The sequence below is a fragment of the Pholcus phalangioides genome, unplaced genomic scaffold (genome assembly GCF_987345545.1).
Source record: "Pholcus phalangioides strain wild (caught in Gottingen) unplaced genomic scaffold, Ppha-v1.0 ptg000011l_1, whole genome shotgun sequence".
Lineage (NCBI taxonomy): Eukaryota > Metazoa > Arthropoda > Arachnida > Araneae > Pholcidae > Pholcus > Pholcus phalangioides.
In genome coordinates this window covers 44,481,631-44,495,751 of record NW_028301604.1, presented here as the reverse complement: position 1 = coordinate 44,495,751, position 14,121 = coordinate 44,481,631, and the positions used below count along the sequence as shown (strand labels likewise).

At 38.8% G+C, this 14,121-nt stretch overlaps 1 protein-coding gene across 3 annotated transcripts in view; it reads left to right on the top strand.

The window, feature by feature from the left end:
- Nucleotides 1-14,121, top strand: part of LOC149080456 (uncharacterized) — a 1,573,269-nt gene that overhangs the window by 453,477 nt on the left and 1,105,671 nt on the right. For all 3 annotated transcript variants that reach the window (XM_089239569.1, XM_089239571.1, XM_089239572.1), the window contains exon 16: nt 772-825. In XM_089239569.1, the coding sequence (XP_089095695.1) occupies nt 772-825 (54 nt within the window). The remainder of the gene's footprint in view (nt 1-771; nt 826-14,121) is intronic.

Here is a 14,121-nt window from a genome sequence, read left to right as displayed (position 1 = left end):
GGAGACGTGATGACTTTTCTTTCCGAGCTCACCTCAGCATAATATCCGGAAAATAACTGTTTCCTTGATATAAAAATTAACGTTTACAATTAAATTACAAATTTGACAACATTTGGATGAAAATACAAAAAGAGAAAGAAAAAATTATATTTGAATGGACACAGTAGAACCGTTATTTTATGTGATGAAAAAAGCTTGGACAAGGAAGAGAGCAGTAGCTAAAAGCTAGTGATGCATATATTTATCATTTATTTCTTTTGATTTGAAAGAAAAATAAAAAGAACGGAGTATATCGGCCCAAAAGATGTGAATATATTTAATTATTAAATTAAAAAGTCAATGATGTGTGATAACCGAAAGTTGATAAAATAAAAATTTTATACTAATATTTTTTTGGTTTTTTTTTATGTTAATTCAATGATAAATTGTTAATAATAGAGAAGTGAGAGAAAAAATGGATGTAAAAAATAAAATTAATAAAATCAACATTTGATATTAACTGTTTGAATAACCAGATCGAAATGGTATTTCTATTTAAATTTTTACCTCGTTTTATTTATTAATAACCTTCAATTTGACATAAGGTTAAATTAATTTTCTAATTTCGTAATATTTGTTCAAATTTGAATTATGTATTTTTAACAAAATTGTTTAATTTTTTTATTTTCATTAATTATTTATTTTGTTATTGCGACATTGCTGTTGCCTTTAAAATGTATATCAACAATTAAGTTATACATGCACAATAAAATATATCATTTTCTTTTATAGGGACCAACTGGAAGACCCGGAACTTCAGGTTTTCCTGGCTTACCTGGATCAAAAGTGATGGGTTATATGTATAAATTTTTGTTTATATAATATATACTTGGGCAGTTATTCGGACATTGGATAAGCCGATTTAAAACGAAATTGGCCGATTCGCAATCTGGCTGGCCACTTCGTGAACTGTAAAATTTCGTGCTTTGGCAGTAACATATGACATATGTACTGAAACTTTCCTCGACCCATTCTAACAGCACATTCCAGAATGTACATTGTTAATTATACCTAATCTGCCAAACGAAAGTGTGTGATAGACGGTATACACAACAGCAAATACAAATACAACGCCACAACAAGCAAAATGCCCAACGAGGTGGCTGAGAAAAAAATGCCCTTAAAAATATGGATGACATATATTTCCAAAATACAGCAACCCAATTAAAAATGCAATTAACACAAATTATAAACAATATATACACATGATAAAATATTATACAATGCCCATAAAGAATGCTTATGGTTGTCTTATTCTAAGTATGGATAGTTTCTCGATTTACCCCAACATGTTTATCATATTTATTTTTAAACGTGTCAATTGTGTTACAATTTACTACCTCCGGGAGTAAGCTATTCCATTTATTAACAACCTTATTAGAGAAAAATTCCCTGCGACACCATAACCTTGCATTGTCCCTCACCAATCGATACTGGTGACCCTTGTAAAAGCAGTCGATTGGCGGTGTAATAAAATTTCATGGTCCATCCTATCCATCCCACACTTCGATCATACCTCCTCGACACCTGCGTTCATCCAATGTAAACATATTCAAAAAATGAAGCCTCTCTTCATAACTCAAGCCCCGTGTGCCAATAAGGACACGCGTAGCTATTCTCTGCACCCCTTCAACCAAGTCTATGTCCCTCTGTAGGTATGGTCTCCAAAACCTTACAGCATACTCCAGTCCAGGACGAACTAAGCCTCGAAAAAGCGGAAGAATGACTTTAGGAGAACGCGAAGAGACCTTCTTGAAAATGAGACCAAGCATTCTATTCGCTTTTTTGACCACCGCTGAACAATGTTCAAAAAACCTAAGCCGCTCGTCAATGAGAATTCCCAAATCGCTGACCCTAGTTGCATCGGGATAGTGATACCATTCAACTCGTAAGAGAACCGTGGGTTGTTCGAACCAAAATGAGCGGCCATGCACTTATCAACGATAAACGTCATGCTCCATTCATTTGCCCATGTTGCAATCCTGTTTAAGTTGGTCTGGAGAAACTCACTATCGCTTTGATTCCCGATTATCCCCATTAGCGTCACATCATCTTCGAATTTGCTAGTAATCCCATCGATACCATGATCGAGTTTATCGATAAAAAGTATGGAGCCAAGGACACTTCCTTGAGGAACTCCACTTGTGACGCCTGTCCAACCAGAGAATTCCCCGTTCACTATAACTCGTGGCGACCTATCTCTTAACCACGATTCTATCTAATTCAACAAGTTGCCTCCAATTCCAATCTCGTGTGAACGCTTCAAGAGTTTACCATTTTGGCCCTATGGAATGCCTTCTGGAAATCAAGGTAAACAACATCTACATTTCTGCTCTTACCCAAAGCCTTAGTCACGTGATCATAGAAGCAAAGGAGGTTAGTTACACATGACTTCCCCTTCCTGAACCCATGCTGATTATCCACTTACTGCCTTTGATGATAATTTCCAAAATTTTCGAGAGGGACCTCGTCAAACTCACTGGACGATAATTGGACACAGCTTCTCTATTACCCTTCTGAAATATCGGAACAACTTTAGCAAGTTTCTAATCCCTTGGGACGATAACCTCAGCAACACTACTCCTTCCTGAATATCTGTGCGACTGGCCCCAACAATTCATTAGCATATTCCCTGAGGACCCTGGGATAGATATCATCTGGTCCTGGTGTTTTGCTTGCACATACATTTCTTAGAAAATTTAGGACCTCTACGTCTTCTACTTGAATATCGTTGAGGGTTTTATTACCCCATGCAACATCCGTATATCGAATATCATTATCTCCATTAAAAACCAACGCGAAAAAGTCATTGATAGCATTACACATGGCTACATTGCTCGTTAACCTAGAGCCTCGTATCGAGAGCGGGGGAACCGTCCCCTTATATCCGTTATTGACATATCGAAGAAATGATTTTGGGTCAGAGCCAATGTTATCTGCCAACCTCTAGATTCAACTTCCTTTTTACTATCCCTTATCGCTATCTTCAACAGTCTTCTTCTATCAGTAAACAATGATAGGTCACCTCGTCCGTTTTTATACTCTCTGAACGCTCTTTTCTTTTCAAGATAAAGGTTACGCACGCTATCTGTGAACCGTAGAGGGTACCATGTACAAACACGCTTTTTTCGAACAAAGGGTATGACGTCGGGCAAAACAGAAGACAGCTTCGTACTAAATTCTCCCCATTGACTTACCACCCCTACTGATTCCAACCGGTCTTTGAAATCTTCCACTAACCTTCCTCTCAAAACATCAAAGTTAGTTCTCCCAAAACAAGGAACCAGTCCTTTGTTATGAACCTTACCCGAGGAAAAGTTACAGTGAAATCTGACCATACGATGATCACTGCAAGAAAACTCTTCCCCCACCGAAACATGTTCGACAAGATCCTCAGAACTAGTAAGAAATAAATCAAAAAAAAGCATTACCCCCTAGTGGGTTCTGATACATGCTGATACAAAAATATTTTGAGCACCAATTTAAGAAAGTCTCTTCCATACTGATCTCTAGATGAAAGGTTCTCCTAATCAATACCTGGGTAATTGAAATACCCTAGTATGAGAACCCTCTTACGCTTACACATGTAGGAAATTTCATCATGAAATTTGGCGATGTAGTTTGGATCCCTATTCGGTGGTTTGTAACAAACCCCAAAAATAAGTTTATGACGTCTTTTGTTCTCAAGCTAAACCCATATAGTTTCAATATCACTTCTCTGCACGTTACACTCTCTAGCCTTCAAACATGATTTCACGTATATCAACACTCCACCCCCTTTCCTATCAGATCTATTTCTCAAAAAAGTATCGTATCCCGACATGTGTAAGAAAGATTCATCCCCATCGTTTGCCCAAGATTCTGTAATGGCTATAAGATCCAGGCCCTCCACAACTATCATAGTTTCTAAAAAATCTTTCTTATTACCCAAGCTCCTGGCATTCAATTTTAATTTGCCCACAAATTTTAATTTGCCTGGTGATTTAGTGTCAATCGAGAAGCCATCCAAGTCAGAGGTAGGTAAATCCCCGTCAGTAATGTTGTGATTATCATTAACTAACCCGCATTCCCAACTACATGGTCTGGGAGTAAAAAACCTGACCTAAGACTATCGTAAACCTCCCAGACCCCCTCTTATTTAGATGGATCCCATCCGAACGAAGTCACCTGTCGGTAAATGCAGGAAGTTCCAAGAACGTGACCCCCAAATGAGGAGCGAATGTCTTTCAGGCCTATATTGAATTGGTGGATCCTATTCCTATGCCCCCTACTACCCTTTGGTAGCACTGGAATCACTGCCACATCTGAATCCCCCTCCCTAGCGGATAATAGTAAATCTCGGTACTCTGACAGAGACACTAATATTTGCTCCTACCTGATTCGTTCCCACCCACAGAATCACCCGCAAGGGCAACTTTCGGCGATGAAAAACGTCTGGAACGTTGCAAATCTTCGCCCCAGGAAGACAACAACGCTCGAAACCCCGAAAATCCCTACACACTCTGTTCCCAAGTTCCCTGACCATGGAATAGTCGGTGATTAAACCCCTATCACTATCCCCCTCTACCTCATCCACGACCACCCATTCGCCCTCTAAACTGTCGTGCGTTGTTCGTGGAGATTTTTTCTTCATCAATAGGTGGCTCGACGACCAGTGGCTCCGTTATAACCGGGCCCTCTAGCACCCTAACTTTTTCCCGTAAGGCTTCGACCTCGAGTTCCAGCCTTGCCCTATCCAAGCACCATTTATAATTGAAACTATCAGCTACTATACCCCAAGATCAGGGAAACCTCCCGTCGCAAGTTTTACACAACACTAGTCGAGGTCGAGGCATACTAACATTATTGCTAAAGCTAGATAATAATAATAATTAAAAACAGGAAAATGAGAAACGTTAACAGGAAATTAAAATAATTTAAAATACATTACTATGCAAAATATACGTAAGAGATTGTACGAAAAAAGTACGTAAAATAGAATGTTCAACACTAAATCACGAAGAAGAAAATATATAAACTGGAGAGCCAAAAAAACTGGTACAGGCATGCGTATGCAAATAAAGAGATATGGAACCAATCATAGTACGACGCTGAGGTCATTAACGCCTATATAACACAACAAGTGTCTGGCATAGTTGTTAGATCCGTTACTGCTGCTACAATGGCAGGTTATCGAGATTTAAGTGAGTTTGAACGTAGTGTTATAGTCGGCGCACGATAGATGGGACATAGCATCTCCGAGGTAGCGATGAAATTTGGATTTTCACCTACGACCATTTCACGAGTGTACCGTGAATATCGGGAATCCGGTAAAAAATTAAATCTACGACATCGCTGCGGCCGGAAAAAGATCATGCAAGAACGGGACTGACGAGAATCATTAAACGTGACAGACGTGCAACCCTTTCGCAAATTCCTGCAGATTTCAATGCTGGGCCATCAACAAGTGTCAGCGTGCGAACCATTCAACAAAACATCATCGATATGGGCTTTCGGAGCCGAAGTGTTCGGAGCAGTCATGTACCCTTGATGACTGCACGACACAAAGCTTTACGCCTCGCTTGGGCCCGACAACACCGACATTGGACTGTTGAGGACTGGAAACACGTTGCCTGGTCTGACGAGTCGCGGTTCCAATTGCTTCGAGCTGATGGACATGTACGGGTATGGAGACAACCTCTTGAATCCATGGACCCTACATGTCAACAGGGGACTGTTCAAGCTGGTGGAGGCTCTGTGATGGTATGGGGCGTGTGCAGTTGGCGTGATATGGGACCCCTGATACGTCTAGATACGACTCTGACAGGTACGTAAGCATCCTGTCTGATCATCACCTGCACCCATTCATGTCCATTGTACATTCCGACGGACTTGGACAATTTCAACAGGACAATGCGACATCCCACACGTCCAGAATTGCTACAAAGTGGCTCCAGGCACTTTTCTGACTTTAGACACTTCCGCTGGCCACCTAAATCCCCAGACAAACAAAAAAACAGGGGATTTCAGAATTGTTGAAACTTCAAAACTAATCCAAGAAGTAATTTCAGAATTCACGAAAGCGTCCAATAGTTTACCGTGTGTGTGGCGGGCCCACAAAGCACGGGTGCCCAGTGAAACCGCTCCTGTCGCATATTCCTAAGAGCAGCTCTCACTTTCACAGCGGAAATCACTTTTTCTCATTTCTCATTTCTCATTGACAGCCTCAACCGTTTTCTCCACTGAGGGCAAAGCAAGAATTGGGGAACGGGGCGGGGGGGGGGGGCAAGAATAAAGTGAAGAGATGCTTGGCTAGTCAGTGAATATCTGTTGTTTAAATTTTGTATGCCCTGACATTCCGTAGGCTGGAATTTTTGCGGGCCCAAGTAGAAGGTGTATTTAAGGACGGGAGCACCAGGCGCACACCCTGGGCCACCATTAAACGTTTTTTAATTTAAAGGGTTCAGTATTTACTTTTGCGTCCGGTGCCTCCACTGACTTTAATCCGCATCGCCCCCCTCCCCCAAGCAAAACTTTTCACGGGCTCTTCTGTAGTTAATTTACGGCTTGAAAACCCCCCAAAAAATTATGGTAATTGTTCCAGGCCCGTTCCAATGTCAGCTATTGCGAAAATCGGCTTCAGGTGTGTTCTGTCAACGTTATAGCTAGATGGCTATCTCTGGCTATAGATAACACTGGTTCTGTTCATTCCCAGAACCACTCGAAGAAGGATCGACATAACTACAGGTTTGTGTCAGAGGTCCTCAGTCTTTGTAAACCATGCACTACAGTGGTCATCGGCTGAAGTTGTTCTCAAACTTCGAGCCGTGAATGTGAGTCGAGCTCACGTTAAAAGTCTGGCCACTGAGAGCAACAGGTCTACAACGGTTCAAATATTCAGTCTCATTACGCTTCATTCCCAATTTAAAATAATGATGTCAGCACTGCTATATCAAGCACAACACCTTATACGCACTGAGACTGTTAGGCAGACGCTCACATTCCCGGCATTCCCGGTACAACTCATTCGGTAACAAATTTCTCATGGCGAAAAACCGGAGTTGTGCTCGGTTTGAAAGAGTCTTTGTAAACGTCAGAACTATTGAAATATCGACAACAATTCGACGGACCACTTACATCCATGATTTTTAAAATTTTGCTTTCCATTTCACCCTTGTCTCAACGTTTACCCACGGCTCCCCAGAATACTTCAAGTAGCACTTTAAAGCACTGAACAAGTCAATATCGACAGCTCGCCTCTGGTAAAGGTTTGTGACTACCCCAGAAACTTTGACTCACACTTCGAGAAACACTGATTTTTAGTAAAGGGGTATTAATTAAAACCCCCTACGTGAATATCTTTAAGGTTTGTGACACACACACATAAATAATTTTAATTTTCTCAAATTTTCAAGTCTGTACAAGGACCACCTGTTCCTCGTACAGACCCATCGTGAATAGGTTGAGTAGTTTTTCTCATTAAACTCGAATATTTATGGTGTATCGGTTTCACGAATATCGGATATGTCGAATGTTTCCACGTTCCCGTGCGATTTGGTTATATCCGGGCTCGACTGTTTATGCATGACATCACTGGATTTATTGGTTATACATATTGATGATACATTTATTTAATTATCATCTGAGGCAGTGGAGATTAAATTAATCTATTATATCATGAGTGGCCAACTTCTTTCTATTCGAGGGTCAATATAATGTTCAGTTAATGATGTTAAATTAATTCACATTTAAAACGGGCTTTAACTGGTAGGAGTAAATTAATTATGAGCATTGATTACTTAAATAGCGTCAAAATCTCATCATGGTGGTTATTTCGTTTATTAATTCATTATTTGTTTATAATTAACTTATTATTCATAAACTGATAAGCATCAGAAACTAATACGTTCATGGTGATTAATTGATTCATTTAAACTTTAACATGGACTAAACTTAACTTTGACTTGGTAAAAATCCGAAATGAAAACGTTTACAAGCGTTTTATGAACTTTCACCAACGCACCTTGATAAAACCCGAGTCTCCGGGATTTTACCGTGACATATGAGCCGCAATAAGTAATATGATGAAACATGGACAATTTTTAGTCGCTAAACATTCACTCTGGGCATTATGTGTGTGTGTGTATTCCTCAACTTCTTCATAAACTGATATATTCATTAAGTTGCGTTCCCAGCTAGATGTAATGCATCAAAAATATATAATGACGAAAAATATAAATAGAGTTAACGAAGTACTGTGTGTGCATTGAGTTTTTTTCTTTTTATGATCAGGGTGACCAAATTTGTTGGAGAAAAATACGGGAAATTAGATTAATTAATATGGGACATCGCGATTCTTTGCAAACATGTTGCCAAATATTTACAAATACAAGATACAAATACAACGCCACAACAGGCAAATTGCCCAACGAGGTGGCTGACTTAAGAACATCATGGATCCCCGAGCCATTTTTTTGGAGGCCCTACCTACTACTGCTACACCCCAAATGCACCCCCCCCACGGAACCCCCCAACGAACCCGTACATGTGGGAATGTGCGTGTACGTGTAGTGCAACCTGACGTAAAGTTTGTTTCTGTGTAATGTTTGTTATGTGTAGTGCTGCCATCAGCTTTTTTCCTAACTATGAGTGAAGTGTTATGATTGAATGATTTATCGTTGTAGGACTGTTGCTCTCTGTGGCGAGACTTTTTAACGGGGAGATCGGCTCGCATTTGCGCCTTGAAGATGGGAACCACAGAAAACCAACTTCAGCCGACCACCACTGTGGGGTTCGAACCCGGATCCTCGCATCGCGAGTCCGTCACTATAACCACTCGACCACCACAGCGCAGAGAAAGATGTACTTTCCACTTGTTAATGCAAGATATACAGAAAAACTGGCTAATTTTGTAGAGATACTGATTCTTGGAAAAATTAATTTTTTAATAAAAATTAAACTTTTTTCCAAAAATCAGTGCCCTGATCTTTACAAAATCTCTGCAAAATTAGCCAGTTTTTCTATATATCTTGTATGTTGCCAAATGTCAGCAAAAGTCTATTATGGGCGTTAGGGTGAAAAAATAGAGAAATCTACTTCATTTGCCTTGACTACTCTCTCTTATCTGTACTTTTTTCCCTTTCGTTTATTTTTTATTTCCTTCATCTTCTTTCCCTTTCCCTTACGTGCGGTTAGGTTAGGACAAGATAAGCATATTTATCGTACATTCGTTAAATAGAGATCATCCGAATTTCTCGCGATTCCTTGTAAGCGAAGGAGTTAAGAAACCGGAATATTTCGGGAATGTCGAAAAATAGATTGAGTTAAACGAGATATCTCGGGATTGTCGCTGCAAGGACTGAGTTTTCGGAAAATCTATGAACGAAGATGATTGTGATTTTTTTCATTCTTTATTCATTTTGTGAAGTGCAATTTTTATTCAATTATCTCCGAATATTTGTATGTATTTATAGATATTGAATGCATTTTAGTTATTGTGCTTGCCACCTTATTATAATAAGCCTACAATTCATCAAATGTAGTCTAATCTAATCATGGTCAGTCCCTTCTAGTGTTAAGAGATGTTTGTTTTGATAAAACCTCATCTTTAAGGCCGGTATTACACTATAAAAGTTTGATACAATCCCTTGTATAAAACTCAAAAAATTCAACCAATAAAGTTCATAGGTTACATTCGAGCAAATGAAACTGCAAGTATGTTTAAGTATTTTTTTACAAATACAAATACAACGCCACAACAGGCAAATTGCCCAACGAGGTGGCTGACTTAAGAACATCATGGATCCCCGAGCCATTTTTTGGAGGCCCTACCTACTACTACTACACCATACATGCACCCCGCCCACACCCCTCCCCCCCGCGGAACCCCCCAACGAATCGGTACATGCGGGAATGTGCGTGTACGTGTAGTGAAACCTGACGTGCAGTTTTTTGTTTCTCTGTAATGCTTGTTATGTGTAGTGCTGCCATCTGCCACTAGTTTTTCTGACTATGAGTGAAGTGTTATGATTGAATGATTTATCGTTGTAGGACTGTTGCTCTCTGTGGCGAGACTTTTTAACGGGGAGATCGGCTCGCATTTGCGCCTTGAAGATGGGAACCACAGAAAACCAACTTCAGCCGACCACCACTGTGGGGTTCGAACCCGGATCCTCGCATCGCGAGTCCGTCACTATAACCACTCGACCACCACAGCGCAGAGAAAGATGTACTTTCCACTTGTTAATGCAAGATATACAGAAAAACTGGCTAATTTTGTAGAGATACTGATTCTTGGAAAAATTAATTTTTTAATAAAAATTAAACTTTTTTCCAAAAATCAGTGCCCTGATCTTTACAAAATCTCTGCAAAATTAGCCAGTTTTTCTATATATCTTGTATGTTGCCAAATGTCAGCAAAAGTCTATTATCCATAAAAATAAAAAAAATCATTTCGTTTGTATGGCAACTAATCAACTGCTAATTATTAATATTTACTTAAACTTCAGAGTAATATATTGAAATTTAACACTAGAACCGTGGCACTTTCAGTATACCTAGAACCGCGGACTGGGTCAAATTGACCCAAACTGTGAAAGAACGGTGTTTCATAGCGAAAACAGGAATTTGTTTTCGGTTTCTGGGTTTTCCCCCTTACTCTTATTCAATGTTGTTTAATTGCGTATTCATAATGGAAAACTATATTTGTTTATGAATATAAAATGGTCTTCAAAACTATCTAAAAAATAATGTAATTCTGTAAAAATAAGATTTAGTATACATTATTTACTCTATTCAGTCCAGAAACACTTTTCAGTAGTCCCATAATACGACAAAGATGTAAAATAAGCGTGTCAAACTGAATATGAAAAAGTCTATAATATGATTCTGTCAAATAAGTATTGATTTCTTACTGATAAGTGGAATTTATGATGAGCTGTTTGGAGCAATTTTTTTTTTCATTGTTCACATTCATCGCATGTTGAAGTTGTACAACCCATGCAAAAATTAACAGTTTTGTTTCCACATTTTTATGTTACCTGACATCAGACTCATTTATTTTTATTTATTACTATTATTATTATTATTTTGATCGCTTACCAACAGTTGCATGATCAAGATCACGTGTTCTCTTGATCCAGGATGTTGTAGAAAACGTCTGTGATATGCCACCTTCACCGAATATTTTCTGGGCATTTGATCGCTACTACTACGATCGTTACACTTTGTGGAATTGTAGTGTGGAATAGTTTCCGTGTGTGTGTGTGTGTGTGTGGAAGCTGTCTGGGTCTGCTACTGCCAATATCGACTGCCAGATGAAGCGTGCTAAGTAATGAAAAACTTTTATCGTTCTTTCCTTGATAAATTGTCATTGTGGCATCATTGTTCCATACAACTGTAGTTTCACTATCTTTATTGTAGTTTCAGTACAGTGTAGTTTCACTATCTGTAAGTGTTGTATTATTATCATACAGTAAAATCCTTATGCATCAGATGAGTAGAAGTCCTAGTGTCTAATGTATACGCATATACATTAAATCATCCGGCTATACTTTCGACGCTGAAAGAAGGGGGGGAGGCATAAATGGTTTATATATTTACTTGAAGAGACTTCTTGGCACACAATGGTTATATATTTACCCTTGAAAGTGTAATTTATTTCAGAAAAATGTACCAAAACTAAAAATCTTTTCTTCGCTTGTTGTGCATCATATCAATAAAAAAGATAAACTCAATTCGGGCTTCATAGAAACAAAGTTTTTTTTTGCACAAATATAATTATTAAATAATTATATTTCAGAATAATTATTATTCTGAAGGGGTGCAGAGAAGAGGTACGCCTATCCTTATTGGCACACAGGGCTTGAGTTATTAAGAGAGACTTCATTTTTTGAATATGTTTACATTGGATGAACGCAGGTGTCAAGGAGATATGATCGAAGTGTTCAAAATTTTCAATGGGATGGATAGGATGGATCATGAACTTTTAGTACACCGCCAAACAACTGCTTTTACAAGGGGACACCAGTATTGATTGGTGAGGGACAATGCAGGGTTATGGTGTCGCAGGGAATTTTTCTCTAATAGGGTTGTTAATAAATGGAATAGCTTACCCCCGGAGGTAGTAAATTGTAACACAATTGACACGTTTAAAAAGAAATATGATAAACATGTTGGGGTAAATCGAGAAGCTATCCATTCTTAGAATAAGACAACCATAAGTATTCTTTATGGGCGTTGTATAATATTTTATCATGTGTATATATTGTTTATAATTTGTGTTAATTGCATTTTTAATTGGGTTGCTGTATTTTTGAAACATATGACATCCATATTTTTATGGGCATCTTTTTATCAGCCACCTCGTTGGGCATTTTGCCTGTTGTGGCGTTGTATTTGTATTTGTATTGTATTGGTGGTCGGCTGAAGTTGGTTTTCTGTGGTTCCCAACTTCAAGGCGCAAATGCGAGCCGATCTCCCCGTTAAAAAGTCTCGCCACAGAGAGCAACAGTCCTACAACGATAAATCATTCAATCATAACACTTCACTCATAGTTAGAGAAACTAGTGGCAAATGGCAGCACTACACATAACAAGCATTACAGAGAAACAACAAAACTTCACGTCAGGTTTCACTACACGTACACGCACATTCCCGCATGTACCGATTCGTTGGGGGGTGTCACGGGGGGGGGGGGTGTGGGTGGGATGCATGTGTGGTGTAGTAGTAGTAGGTAGGGCCTCCAAAAAATGGCTCAGGGATCCATGATGTTCTTAAGTCAGCCACCTCGTTGGGCAATTTGCCTGTTGTGGCGTTGTATTTGTATTTGTATTGCGTCAGATAATATTACTCTTCAATTTCGTCTCACCGTCTCTAATAAGCTCGTATTTTTTGGCTTTTAGCATTTGAGCCAGCTTCAGTGTAGCGAAAAAAAGGTGTCGGTTGAGGCATTTCTACTATTGTTCTCAAATGGCTTGATCAATTGCATCATTATGTGCTCTGAAACAGAGCGATTCGTTGGACGCTGATACTCCCTAAGGGTTGGAATTCCGTGCAAAACGTATTTGGTGCAAGCCAGCATTTTATTATTTTTCTGTGACATCGTTTGCCTACAGAAATTTCATTCAATTCCCAAAATCTTTATTGAGTCCCGCGTGAATACCAGGTATTCAAGTTTACAAAGGAAAAAAAAAATATTTAGCTCTACTTGCCATTCCCCCATTGAAAAAAGATAATATAGAAAAGATATAATCTGCTGTTATAATGAATTGACCTTGAACTTGAAAGTCCATTATCTTCATTTACAAATACTTTTTAGAAAGGGTAACCACATCCAAGAAAATGCTACACTCCTTTTTTCCTATAGAATAGTACGTTGGGTCAAAATGACCCATACCCCGGTTCTAGGTGTAAGTGCTTATAGCTCTGAAACACGGAATGTGAAGATAATGAAATTTTCGCAAATTAATATTCATATAATATTATGAAAAGTCACGAAATTTTTTTAACATCTGTGCCTAAGTTTTCAAGATAAATGAAAACGAAGTTTGATTTGGGTCAAATTGACCCACTCTGCGGTTCTAGTGTTAACCTACTTATATGAATATTCGTAGCATCGCATACTGAATATCAACAGATATATTAGTAGACTATGACATTATTTATCAAGTAAACATTGTTAATCACCTGATAGATTGTTTTCGAAAGTAACACTGAAAAAGTTTTACACTGAAAGTAATATTGACAGAGCACGGACACCACTGTAGTTTATACAGGGTGATTCAGAAAAGATGGGAAAACTTTAAGAGGTGATAGAACACACCAACGCAAACAATTGTCATCAAAGAATGCATGGTCTAACATGAAACGCAAACGTGCTAGCGGGTTTCGAAACGGCCGCTCTGCAAATGTTAAAACGGCATTCCTGTTGAAATTTATCGGGAGAAAAAAGAACACCACACATGCATGCAAATGTAACCTGGGAAAGAAGAAGAAAACATATGCAAATCTGCGTCACAGTAAATAAATGGAATGGACACCAGCCCTGTGAAGTTATTCCAGCGTGCAACCATTCTAACAGTTGTAACGTATGGGATAATGGTA